Raw genomic sequence first — 12,244 nt, forward strand, 5'->3', positions numbered from 1 at the left:
CATTTAACAGTTTTAGACCTTTAAGTAGTAGCAGTTGCCAAGACATTGTCCTGTTCACCTCTGTGTAGTTCCTGCCTTATTTCAGATATTGAGATATATCAATATATCATGATTTTTAGCTGCTGATATATCACACTATTGAAAGCCAGATATCGCCCAGACCTAGTGCCCTTCTGGACCATGTTAGGGGGGTTAGGAGCTGAGGGTTACTGTTATGTAGTGGTTCCCCTCCTTCCTCTGTGTTTGAGTCCAGAAAGTGGTGTTGGGAGGTGAGTGTTCAGACCCCTGGGCGCTCATTTGTGGGGTATCTCAGGGCTCCATCCTCTCCCCCTTGTTTTTTATCATTATATGAAGCTGCAGGGAGAGATCATCGGGGGGTGTGTGTGTGTGTGTTTGGGCTGGGTATGTGGATGATACCTAGCACTACTTCCTTTAAATTGGAACCACTGAATGCGTTGAATGTCCTGTGTGAGTATCTGGAGGTTGGATGGCAGCTAATGGATTGAGATTGAATCTCGGGATAAGACAGAAGTACTGTTTTGGGGAGATGGGGTGAGCAGGTGTCGGGGATTCCCTGGTCATGAATGGAGTAACTGTGCCCCTGAAGGACCAGGTACGCAGCCTGGGAGTCATTTTGGACTCACAGCTGTCCATGGAGGTACGGGCCAATTCTGTGTCCGGGGCAGCTAACTACCAGTTCCATCAGGTATGCTGGCTGAGACCCCATTTGCCCGCAGACTGGTAATATAGAAAAGCTGGTGGAGGAATAGTTTAGCCTCTGAAGACCGTCAGTAACTGTCTTTAAGGTGGTCCTCCTTGAACAAAAGAACATCAAAGGCGGATTGCAATGTTAAGCAGTTGAATTGGAATACATCAAGAGAATTTTCTCACAACAAATGTCTTAATTGGCTGACCTGTACCAGGATGTCTATATTATCTAATACTGTTTTTGGTGAATGTCTGCAAAGTAATTATCACCCTCTGTACTTTCCTGCATTTCATTTTCTTCTGAGCTCCTATGAATAGTTCTCCTCTTTCCCATGCATGTATGTAGCTGTAACTTACTCAGGGCTTTACCTCTTGTATGTGATTAAGTCTATTGTGGTCCAGAAAAGTGCATGTCATATTAAATTCCACCACAAGTGGTGATCCTTGCTGGGCAAATGAGCCCAGGAGGGTCAATACTGCTTGAGAAAGTATTGCAAAAGTTCACTGGCTGTGAATGGTTGGTTCATCATGCATCTCTTCTTTTCTGAGCACAGGATCTTAAGGTGGCGAAGGAAGAATTAGAGAAAGCGTTTGCAATGACGGAGCAGGAGAGAGTACTAAGACTTGCAGCCGAACAGCAACTTTCTTTGATTACAAATAGGCAGTCAAAGGATCTGGATGTGATGACAGTGCTTGAAGAAAAGGACAGGTTAGGCTGTTATTATAGATGAGTACTCATTTTGTCAAATTGGTCCGATCTCCCTTGACTACACCCCTAACTGACCTACCTTCATATTCCAAGTGATTTTGCCTGACTGGAATATCCTTGAACTCTGTTAATGTCTCTTGCTTTTGTTTCATTTTCATTGGGCTTGTTGTGGGGACAAGTTGTGGTAAGTCCATTCATTGACTAGATGTATCAATCGGATCTTATGTCTTTCCCTTCTGCTCTGCCTATGTCATCATCATCATGGTTCTGTTTCTGTAATTTTAGGTGTATTGAGCAACTGAGTCTTTCTCTGAAAAATAAAGAAGCTTTAATCCAGTGCTTGGAAGCAGCAGAGTCCGGCAATAGATCTTTGGAGGAGAGTTTGTCAGAAGAAAAAATCCAAGATCATCCTGGTGCTTTAGTGCTTGAGAAAGAGAAGGAGCTGGAGGTGAGGACTATCAATAGGGTAGAAAGGTGGAATGCCATCCCTTGAGAAGACCCTGTTTGTCACCCTTGTTGTTTTCCCACAGTTATCTAAAGCATGACTTCCACTGAGCACAGGAGCAGTCTGTAAGCTGAGTTGATACAGACTGTACTTTTGCAATTTTTTATGCAGATACTCTTTGCTTTTCCCCCTTATTTTGTTTTTATCTTTACCTTTCTGTTCCACCTTCTTTCCAAGGCCTCAAGGTGTTATACATGCATCTCCCCCTCCCCATTTTGTTTTCACAACAACCATGTGAGTCAGGGCTGAGAGAAGGCAATTGGCCCAAGATAACCCTGTGAGCTTCATGGCTGAGTGGGTATTTCAACCCTGAACTCCAAGAACCTAGTCAAATGCTTTACATTTTACAAATACTTTACTACAACTAATCCAGTGTGTGGCAACTAGACTGGTGACTGGGGGCGGCCGCCGAGACCACATAACACCCGTCTTGAAAGACCTACATTGGCTCCCAGTACGTTTCCGAGCACAATTCAAATTCTGGTGTTAACCTTTAAAGCCCTAAACGGCCTCGGCCCAGTAGACCTGAAGGAGCGTCTCCACCCCCATCGTTCAGCCCGGACGCTGAGGTCCAGAGCCGAGGGCCTTCTGGCGGTTCCCTCATTGCGAGAAGCAAAGCTACAGGGAACCAGGCAGAGGGCCTCCTCGGTAGTGGCGCCCGCCCTGTGGAACGCCCTCCCATCAGATGTCAAAGCGATAAACAACTACCTGACATTCAGAAGACATCTTAAGGCAGCCCTGTTCAGGGAAGTTTTTAATGTGTGATATTTTAGTGTATTTTTGGTTTCTATGGAAGCCGCCCAGAGTGGCTTATTATATAACAGGACACCATACAGGGAATAGCCACCAGGCTATGAGCCACTTCGCTCACTTTCTCAACTGCTTCTCATTTGGTTCTTATTGGTCCAGGCTTCTAGCAATGTAAAACAATTAATGAATTCTTTCTCAAAGGCATGGGTCACACTGTCATCAAGTTTCAGAAATGTAGATAATTAATATTATTGCATTTATATCCCACCTTTCCTCCAAGGTGCTCAATATTCGTCTTGCGAGGTACCACTGTATGTTGCTGAAAAGCTGGTTAATTTGGAGGGTCAGATAGGGTCCAGAAGAAGTCATCTTTGAACCAACCCATACATAGACCCTTCTGATGCAAATGAGGAGCTCAGTTTTCTTTTGCCTCTAAACTCGATGTGGGTGGCAGGAGAGGGGATTGGGCAGAGCAAGGTGTCACTTTGTATTGGCTGAGCAAGAGGCAAACTTGTTGCTGACACAAATACACCACCTCCAAGGCCCACAGACATTCTGATTCCTTATATCTTTGAGGGATGCTCTGTTAGTGGTCCTTGGATATATGGTTTGTATCCACCAGGAGCCATGCATTCAATATTGTGTGCCAAGTTCTGTGACACTGCCTCCCAGCTGAGATCAGACAGGCCTCCTGACTGTTGAACTTCAGGTGCTTGACAATGGCTTTCCTATTTCAGCAGGTGTCTTAAGTAAGCTGTACTTATGCCTGTTTATGGAACTGACATTTTCACCTGCCCTTTTTATTTTAAGTACCGTATTGTTTTGGTTGATCTGTAAATTACTTTTTGGCTTCTATGGTGAAAAGAGGTTTATAAATATTGATGATAGTTTTTATTTTATTGAAAAGGGCTTTTTTGTGCATAATTCATTCTGCTGCCACAGAACCAGGTGGTATATTGGTTTGAATGTTAGAAAAGAACCTGGGAGCATTGGATTCAAATCTCCACTCAGCCCTGAAATTCACCAAGTGACCTTGGGTCAGTCACTATCCTATCAGCCTAACTTCCTTTCCTGAGTTGTAAGGAAAAAATAGGTGTGTGTGTGTGTGTGTGTGTGTGTGTGTGTGTGTGAACAATCACATAAGGTCCTTAGAGGAATAGTTGTGTAAATATGTCATAATAATTCCCTAGTTGCATGAGGAAAGTGTGCACGCTCAGTCCTTGTTTGGGTTTATGGACACATAGGGGGCACTTCTGACTTGGTTTAATTACTCTTATCCTGCTTTTCTGTCCAGGATCTTACAGCCTCTTACATGATTTAAAACAGTAAGATGATTAAAACATTCTCATCATAAAAAGTGTGATTTCCAACCTCCCTTGATTTTTCTGCAAAGATGGGGTGTATATTGTAGCTATAACACCTGCTTAGCTTACCCTCTTCTCCTTCTCACACTTGGGTGTATGCATGTGGACATCCTGTCTAACAAATATAGGGAGTTAAATGGAGAAGCATAGCTATGCATGTGCACAAAAGCCAGATTTTTCAAATATTAATCCTTGTGGTCTCCCGGGATGCATATTTTAATTATGTATATTTCACACATATAATGCTTTTTCTTATTGGAAATAAAAGAACCTGATAGCTGTCTACCTAGCTAATAATTGACACTGGAGTGAAAACTGGATTATTTTATTCCTTTAGGCGCTCAGAACAGAATTCTACAATGCAAAACATGACTTGGAAAAAAAGATCACAGTACGTCTTGAATTTTCCCTTTCCTTTTTAGTTGTTGTGTATTGGGAAGTACAACCTTTGTAAGTGTCCTTTTATTCTACCATGAGTAGGATCTGAAGCTCATGTTGTTTCCAAACAGTTTTTAGCCAAGGAGAGAGCTTCCAGTATTAAAAGGTTTTGCAAGGAGTGCAGTGTGTGTTGTTAAGCTTTGTCAGGCATTGGTCAGGATGGAGAACTTGCAGTCTTCCAGATGCTTATTGGACTCTCAATTACCCCAGCCAGCATGGCCCATAGTCAGGAATGCTTGGAGAACCAACATTTTCTGTCACTGTCCCCTGTCCCGTCCTGTCCTGTCCCACTATCCCCCTGCTGCCTGCAGAGACTTCATCAATCCTCTGCTTCCATCATCTGGAAGAGCCAGAAAGAATAAATTGTCCAGTTGAGGACGCATACCACCCTCTAGGAGATGAAAACATGCCTCAGGACCCTAGATGCAAGGTAGCACAAATCTGTAGAGCACCATTTGGAATAACCCGTTGCGCCCATGGCATCGAAGGCCTGAGGAGTGGATATTTTCCATTGATGTCCTTTCCACATGCCTTCTGCCTTTTAATCTTACGTCTGTTACACACTGGTTTTCACTTAACCACCAGCCACCTTGGAGGCTTGCAGAACAACAGAAAATAAATGGTAGAAATAAGTATTGTTTTATTTATTTTAATTTTTATATCAGGATTTATTATATAGCACTTAATCATCAAAACCTCTTAAGTTGTTTAATATAAATTAAAAGCTACCGGTAACCTTCTTTTAACACCTGCTTTCAATGTGATAGTCTTCAAAATAAAATAATTAGTTTTAGCAGCATACATTGTAAAGTCAAGTTACATGTCAGATATGCACATCTGAGTAGGCTTGCTTAAAGAAGCAAGTTTTTAAAGGTAAAGGCAAAGGTACCCCTGACTGTTAGGTCCAGTCGTGGGCAACTTTGGCGTTGCATGCTCATCTTGCTCTATAGGCCGAGGGAGCTGGTGTTTGTCCACAGACAGCTTTCCGGGTCATGTGGCCAGCATGACTAAGCCGCTTCTGGCAAACCAGAGCAGCGCATGGAAACACCATTTACATTCCCGCCGGAGCGGTACCTATTTATCAGCTTGCGCTTTGACATGCTTTCGAACTGCTAGGTGAGCAGGAGCAGGGACTGAGCAACAGGAGCTCACCCCGTCGCAGGGATTTGAACTGCCGACCTTGTGATCGGCAAGCCCTAGGCTCTGGTTTAGACCACAGTGCCACCTGCGTCCCTTTTACAGCATACATTGTAAAGTCAAGTTACATGCATGTCAGACATGCATGTCTGAGTAGGCTTGCTTAAAGAAGCAAGTTTTTAGGAGGTGCAAAAAACTCTACAGTGAAAGTGCCTGCTTAATATTCATCATAAACACAGTGGGTAACCAGATACCTTTGGGGACACTCTGGCCCTCCCCCTCCTCTACTGTGTTTCTCCAGCAGGTGATATACAGAGGCACATTGCCTCTGATCCTGGAGCTATCATGCAACCGCCATGACTAGTAGCCCAATAGCTTTATTGTCCCTCTATCAGTTTCTTATTCTCTTTTCAAGCCATCTGAATTGTTGGCCGGTGCTACATCCTGTAGCAGCATATTTCACACTTAATGTGCTGTGTGAAAAGAGCTTGGATGAAGAGTCTGTTTAGTTCAGCGTCCTGTCTCCCACAGTGGCTGGGAAGCCCACAAGCAGGGTGGTTGCCTGGTGTACTGCCTTTGAAAACAGAGCTTCTGTATAGCTTTTTTGGCTAGTAGACATTGATAGACCTCTCACTCACCTTTCTAAAGCCACCCAAGCCATCTCCACAGGCCTGGGGTCTTGCCATGTGGAGAAGCACATGGAAAAAGCCTCCACCTTTTATCTCTCTTGCACCACTAACCATCTGTTCAGTTCTCACAGCTAATCTGGCCTCTCATCACTCCATCAGTGAGATGCTTATCTTCCCTCCAGCAAACATGCCACAACATTGTGGAATGCAGTGCAGCATTCTTGAGGCGTTGTGGGACTGAGCCGATTCAGAATCGGTTGGATCCCAAGCCAGTCTCACTGTTGTCATGCAGTGGCACTGGGCCCAGTTGCAGTGTCAGCTCCAGGATGGCACAGCAATTCTACTGCCCCCCCCCCCCCGCACCTTCTGCCCTGGCCAGTTCTGTGAAATCCCACTTTGGCGCTGTGTTGTATTTCAGCCTTAAAAGGTAGGAGAATAGGCAAGAGTTGCTTTAACCACATTATAAATGTTAAGGATTGCTCCTTTTGTGCTTGACAAAATATTGGGTAAGCAGCATATATGCAGGATAGGGCACCTTTGCCAGGAAAGCTTCAGGCCTAGTTCTTATGGTGGCCAACCTGCATCTACATTGTGCCACTTCAGGCAGGAGGTGGGAACTCACATGAGAGAATGCTGCTGTGTATCTAAAATTCTATGCATTTAGAAAACAAGCTTCTTAGCGAGGGTTCTAACCTTGCCAGCTCCCTTACACATTAGTTTTCTGTATACAGAGATTTCTGAGTGGAGGAACATTCAGCTACAGAACCCCCCTACCTTGCCCGCCATAGTGTGAAGTGGCCCAGCCCAGGTAGAGATTTCCTATCTCAACAGTGAAAGGCTTGTGGCAAAGCTTATGTGGTCCAGATTGCAGTTGCCCTGAGTGAGGAGCTGTGCTCTTGCTTGATGCCTGTGAAAGTATTCTTAATATACAAAATGTGTGTCTTGAAAAAGGATAACTATGCATTTACTTTTAATCCTCAGTCACTCCAGAAGGAACTTCATGAACAAGAGATGGAGCTTTCTGTCGAAAAGATAAATGCTTTGAAACGAGACAAAACTATCCAGGGATTAGTCCTTGCTGTAAAAGTGAAAGAAAAGGAGGTACACGGATTATGTTATTCTGATAAAAATGTATTCAAGCTATGCTTGATAGTAAGAGATTGAGGGAAGGGCAGGGTGGACATTCTAGGAAGTCTTGAGGGTTAAGAATACCTATTTAGAGCAAGAGAGGAGAACATTTTTCAGTCCGAGAGCCACATTACCTTCTGGGCAACCTTCTGAGAGCAACATGTCACTGCTGAGCAGGCCAGGGGCAAAAGCGGATGAAACAATGGATGTATATTTTCCCTTTAACAAGTAGGCTATTTTCCACCTCACCCCCCCTCTAGCCCCCATCCAGGAAAACAAGTGGCAGTATCAATGTATCAATACATCGCCCAGGACCAGTTTCAGGGCCAGAGTGTGATGTTGCTTTCACCCAGCGGTATATCATGGGTGAAATTGCGGCTGCTCCTGACTCAGGAATGGTGATGCCTTCACCTGCGATATACTGCTCGGGTCCTCAAACTGAGGGAGGAACAAGCTGCGAGGTGCCAGAGCTGATGCAGCTCGTTTTCGCCCTCGGAGCACCTGGTGCCCATGTGCACAGAGAAACAAGCTGCACTGGCCCCGGCCTCGCAAGGCGCCAATGTGGAACTCGTTGCTCCCACCAAGGCCCGGGCCTGATACAACTTGTTCCTCCCTCTGTTTTTCAACATTCCGATGTATCACTATATCACGATGTTTGGCTGGTGATACATTACGATGTTGAAAAGCTGATAATCAGCCAGCCCTAATTGGAGGTCAAAAACACATTTAGTCCAGGTAAAAATACTTTGTGTGCAAAGCAGGGTTTGTGAAGTTTGACCCAGTGAGAGATTTGAGGGCCAGATAAAGAGGACTGGAGCCCATGGTTGGCGCCCACCCATGATCTAGAGATAGAAAAACTCTGCTGGATCAGAGTTTCTAGTGTAGTATCTCTCAGATGCCTCCAAGAAGTCCAAAAGTAAGATGCAAAAGGAATAGCCCATTACCATGGTTGTACTGAAGCTGCTGGCATTCAGTTGTTTGCTGTTTCTGAAGATGGAGGTTCTACTTAGCCATCATTGCTGATATATGCTTGGGTTTAAGGTGGAAGCTAATATAGTATTCTGCATGGGGAAGTTGTATTCTTATAGCTGTTGGATTTTGGTCTTCCCTGAAATATAGAGAGTAATATTGGCAAATACTGGGAACACTCCACTCATTCCTGTACATCAGGGGTTGGCAAGGTTAACCTCGCCTGGGCCGGTTCACTCTAGCAGAGATCCCTCCATGGGCAGGATTGTGAGTGCGCGCGCCTGCGATTTCTGGCGTCTGCATTTGCGCAGGCATGATTTCCGGCATCTGTGTCTGCGCAGACGCGATTTCCTTGCCAAGCGGGCGGCTCAGTTCGGGGGCAGCTCATGGGCCGGTTAAACAACCCCTGTGGGCTGCTTGTGGCCCATTGGCTTTAGGTTGCCGACCCCTGCTGTAGATTGAGGGCATCCTCAACCATCCGGGGTGTCATGTGTTTTGAGTTGTGCTTCTGTGGGCACAACTGCAGAGCCAAGCAGGGGGAAAGCATCAAAAAGAGGCATGGTAATGGGACAGGATCAGGTTTCCCCATCCCTGTTGCAGTGGAGGCTCTGCCCCACCTGGCACAAATTATGAAATCGAAGGTCTGCCAGTCTCACTTCCAGGCAGCAGAAGCATGCTCCCAGATCTCATGAGAAATGGCAGTCTTGAGATTTCCGAGGTGAAACTGGAAAGCGGCTATGAGTGGGGAAGTGTCATTTAAGAACTTGAGGCAGTTGAGCCTTCAGAGTTGATCTGAGTGCCTGGAAGCAAAGTGGGATGGAGAAGACAATTTGGCTCTTTTTGGAAATATCCTACTCTCATCTGTCTGTGGCTTGGGTGCGAATCCCTGAGCCAAGAACCCTGCACTGTGCTCCCTCAATCTCCTACAGTAGTCAAATGATGGTTGGGTTCCCTAGTGTTAGTTTGAACCTAGGGTTGACCTTTTTCTTTCCAGATTGTTTCTTCTTTCTTAGGCAAAGGCTTTGACTCCTCCATTTGTTGGTTATAGGCCAGGGATGGGAATCCTTGGCCTGGAGGTTAAATGAGGCCCTCCAAGCCTTTCTTTCTGACTCTCAGGAATCTCCCAGACATGGCCCCTTACTATCTCTGCTTTGCACCTCGGATGTATTTGCTGGGCTGGAATGTGTCCTTAAGCTCTGATCATGCCTTTTGCTTGCATGAATGGATAACAGAGAGGGGTGTGCAAGTGTGTATGGGGAGGGCAGAGCAAAGATTGGTACCAGCCCAACCTCTGGAAGTGGGTGGGAGAGACTCCTCATTGCCCTGTCCTCTCTCTCTGAAGAAAAAAGAACATTCCTGGGAAATGCTGACATTCTTTTTTCATATGCTTGTGGTGGTGCTTTGTTCTTGCCGTCTCTTGGCTCTTGTGTGTCTTTCACATCCATGAGATTTCACCCCTTTCTGTGTTCTTTCGTTCAGAATGAAAAACTTTGCTCTGAAATTGAAGATTTAAACACATCATTGGCTGAAGCCACCCAGAAAATTCAGATGCGGAAATTCAAGGTGAGACAATAAGGATTATTATGGATACTTCTGTTCCTCCACCCTGTATTTCCAGGCAGAATCAGAGAATAGAATCAGAGAAGGGACCCAAGAGTCATCTGGTCCAACCCCCTGCAATGTAGAAATCTCAGTTAAAGCACCTATTACATATGGCTATCCAACCTCTGTTAAAAAAACTTCCAAGGAAGGGGAGTCCACCACCTCTTGTGGGAGTCTGTTCCACTGCCAAACAGTTCTTACTGTCAGAAAGTTTTTTTGAATGTTTAGTCAGAATCTCCTTTCTTGAAGCCAGTGCCTTCAGTCCTACCCTGCAGAGCAGGAAAAAAACAAGCTCGCTCCCTCTTCCATGCGACAGCCCTTAAGATATTTGAAGATGGCTATCATATCTCTGGTCCAGGGGGTCATGAAGAGTCAGACACGACTAAATGACTGAACAACAACAAAAATCATATCTCCTAGTCTCCTCTTTTCCAGGCTAAACATACCCAGCTCTTTCAAGAGCTCCTTAGAAGACTTAGTTTCCATACCTTTGATCTTCTTGATTGCCCTCCTCTGCACACGTTTCAACTTGTCAACATCCTTCTTAAATTGTGGTGTACAGAATAGGACACAGTGTTCCAGGTGTGGTCTGACCAAGGCAGAATAGAGTGGTACTATTACTTCCCTTGATCTGGACACTATACTTCTGTTGTTCAGCCTAGAATAGTGTTAACTTTTCTTCCCTGCTGCATCACACTGTTGACTCATGTTAAGCTTGTGGTCCACCAAGACTCCCAGATCCTTTTCACATGTACTGATGGTAAGCCAGGTGTCCCACATCCTATATTGGTGCATCTGGTTCTTCCTGCCTAAGTGCAGAAACTTAGATTTGTCTTTATTGAGATTCATTTTTCTAGCTTGCACCCAGTTCTCCAATCTGTTACAGTCATTCTGATTCTGTTTTCTGTGGCATTAGCTATCCCTTCCAGTTTGGTGTCATCTGCAAATTTGATGAGCATCCCCTCAATTCCTTCATCCAACTCATTTATAAAGAGATTAAACAACAATGGGCCCAGGACAGAACCCTGCGGAACCTATTCTGTCACTCTTTTCCAGGATGACGAACCATTAATGAGTATTCTGGGTTCAGTCAACCAGCTACCAGCTTCCTTGTGAGAATATCATGGGGGACTTTGTCAAAAGCCTTACTGAAATCAAGATACACTGTGTCCACAGCATTTCCCTGATCCACCAAGTTTGTAATTCTATCAAAATAACTTATTTCTGAGAAACCCATGCAATCACAGCATCCTTTCTAAATGCTCACAGACCGACTGTTGAATTACCTGTTCTAGGACCTTCCCTGGTATCGATGTCAAGCTCACTGGTCAGCCATTGTCTGTGTTTCCTTTCCCCTCTTTATGAGGATGGGGACAATATTTGCCCACCTCCAGTCTTTAGGGACCTGACCTATTCTGCAAGAATTTTCAGAGATAATAGGCAAAGGATCTGAAATTACACCTGCAAGCTCCTTTAGTTCCCTTGGATGCAGCTCATCAGACCCTGGAGATTTGAATTCATTCAAAGTAGCTAGGTGTTTCCTTACTACCTCTTTTCCAATTTTGCGTTCCCTCCTTTCATCATCTATTCTGTTATCACCAGGTTGGGCATCACTTTCCTTTTGAGTGAAGACAGAGGCAAAGTAGGTGTTGAATAGTTCTGCCTTCTCTCTTTCACTCAATAGCATTTCTCCATCTTCCCTATGCAGAGGACCTACCACTTGCTTGTTCTTCCTCTTACTTCGGACATAGCCGAAGAAACCTTTTTTTATTATTATTTCTAACCTCTCTTGCAACCCTGAGCTCATTTTGAGCTGTAGCCAGCCTGATGTTCCCCCTGCAACTGTTGGCTACTCCTGTATACTCCTTCTTTGTGATTCACCCTTTCTTCTGTTTCTTATACACCCCCTTCTTAACTCTCAGCTCATCTGTAAGCCCCTTATGCAGTCACACTGGTTTCCTTAGATGCCTCCCACTTTTCTTTCTTGCATTTGGGCCTTCAATATTTCTCCTTTAAGAAACTCCCATCCTTCTTGGACTCCCTTCTCTTTGAGTATTTCTAACCATGGGATCACACTCAGTAGCTCCTTCAGCTTTTTGAAACTGGCCTCCTTAAAGTCCAGAGTGTGTATCCGGCTACGCTCAGTTTTCCCTTGCCTATGTATCCTGAAACCCAGGAGAACATGATCACTTCCTCCCAAGTTTCTGAGCACTTCCACTTCATCGATCAGTTCCTCCCTATTGGTGAGAACCAGGTCCAAGATAGATGATCCCCTTGTTAGTTCTTCCACTTTCTGGGAAATGAA

General features: G+C 44.9%; 1 protein-coding gene across 6 annotated transcripts in view; it reads left to right on the top strand.

Annotated features, from left to right (window-relative positions):
• Positions 1–12,244, top strand: part of CDK5RAP2 (CDK5 regulatory subunit associated protein 2) — a 131,240-nt gene that overhangs the window by 20,402 nt on the left and 98,594 nt on the right. For all 6 annotated transcript variants that reach the window (XM_083721570.1, XM_083721573.1, XM_083721571.1 and 3 more), the window contains exons 7-11: positions 1,263–1,417; positions 1,703–1,865; positions 4,374–4,427; positions 7,222–7,341; positions 9,817–9,900. In XM_083721570.1, coding sequence (XP_083577696.1) covers positions 1,263–1,417; positions 1,703–1,865; positions 4,374–4,427; positions 7,222–7,341; positions 9,817–9,900 — 576 coding nt within the window. The remainder of the gene's footprint in view (positions 1–1,262; positions 1,418–1,702; positions 1,866–4,373; positions 4,428–7,221; positions 7,342–9,816; positions 9,901–12,244) is intronic.

This window comes from Podarcis gaigeae (assembly GCF_964106915.1).
Source record: "Podarcis gaigeae genome assembly, chromosome: Z".
Lineage (NCBI taxonomy): Eukaryota > Metazoa > Chordata > Lepidosauria > Squamata > Lacertidae > Podarcis > Podarcis gaigeae.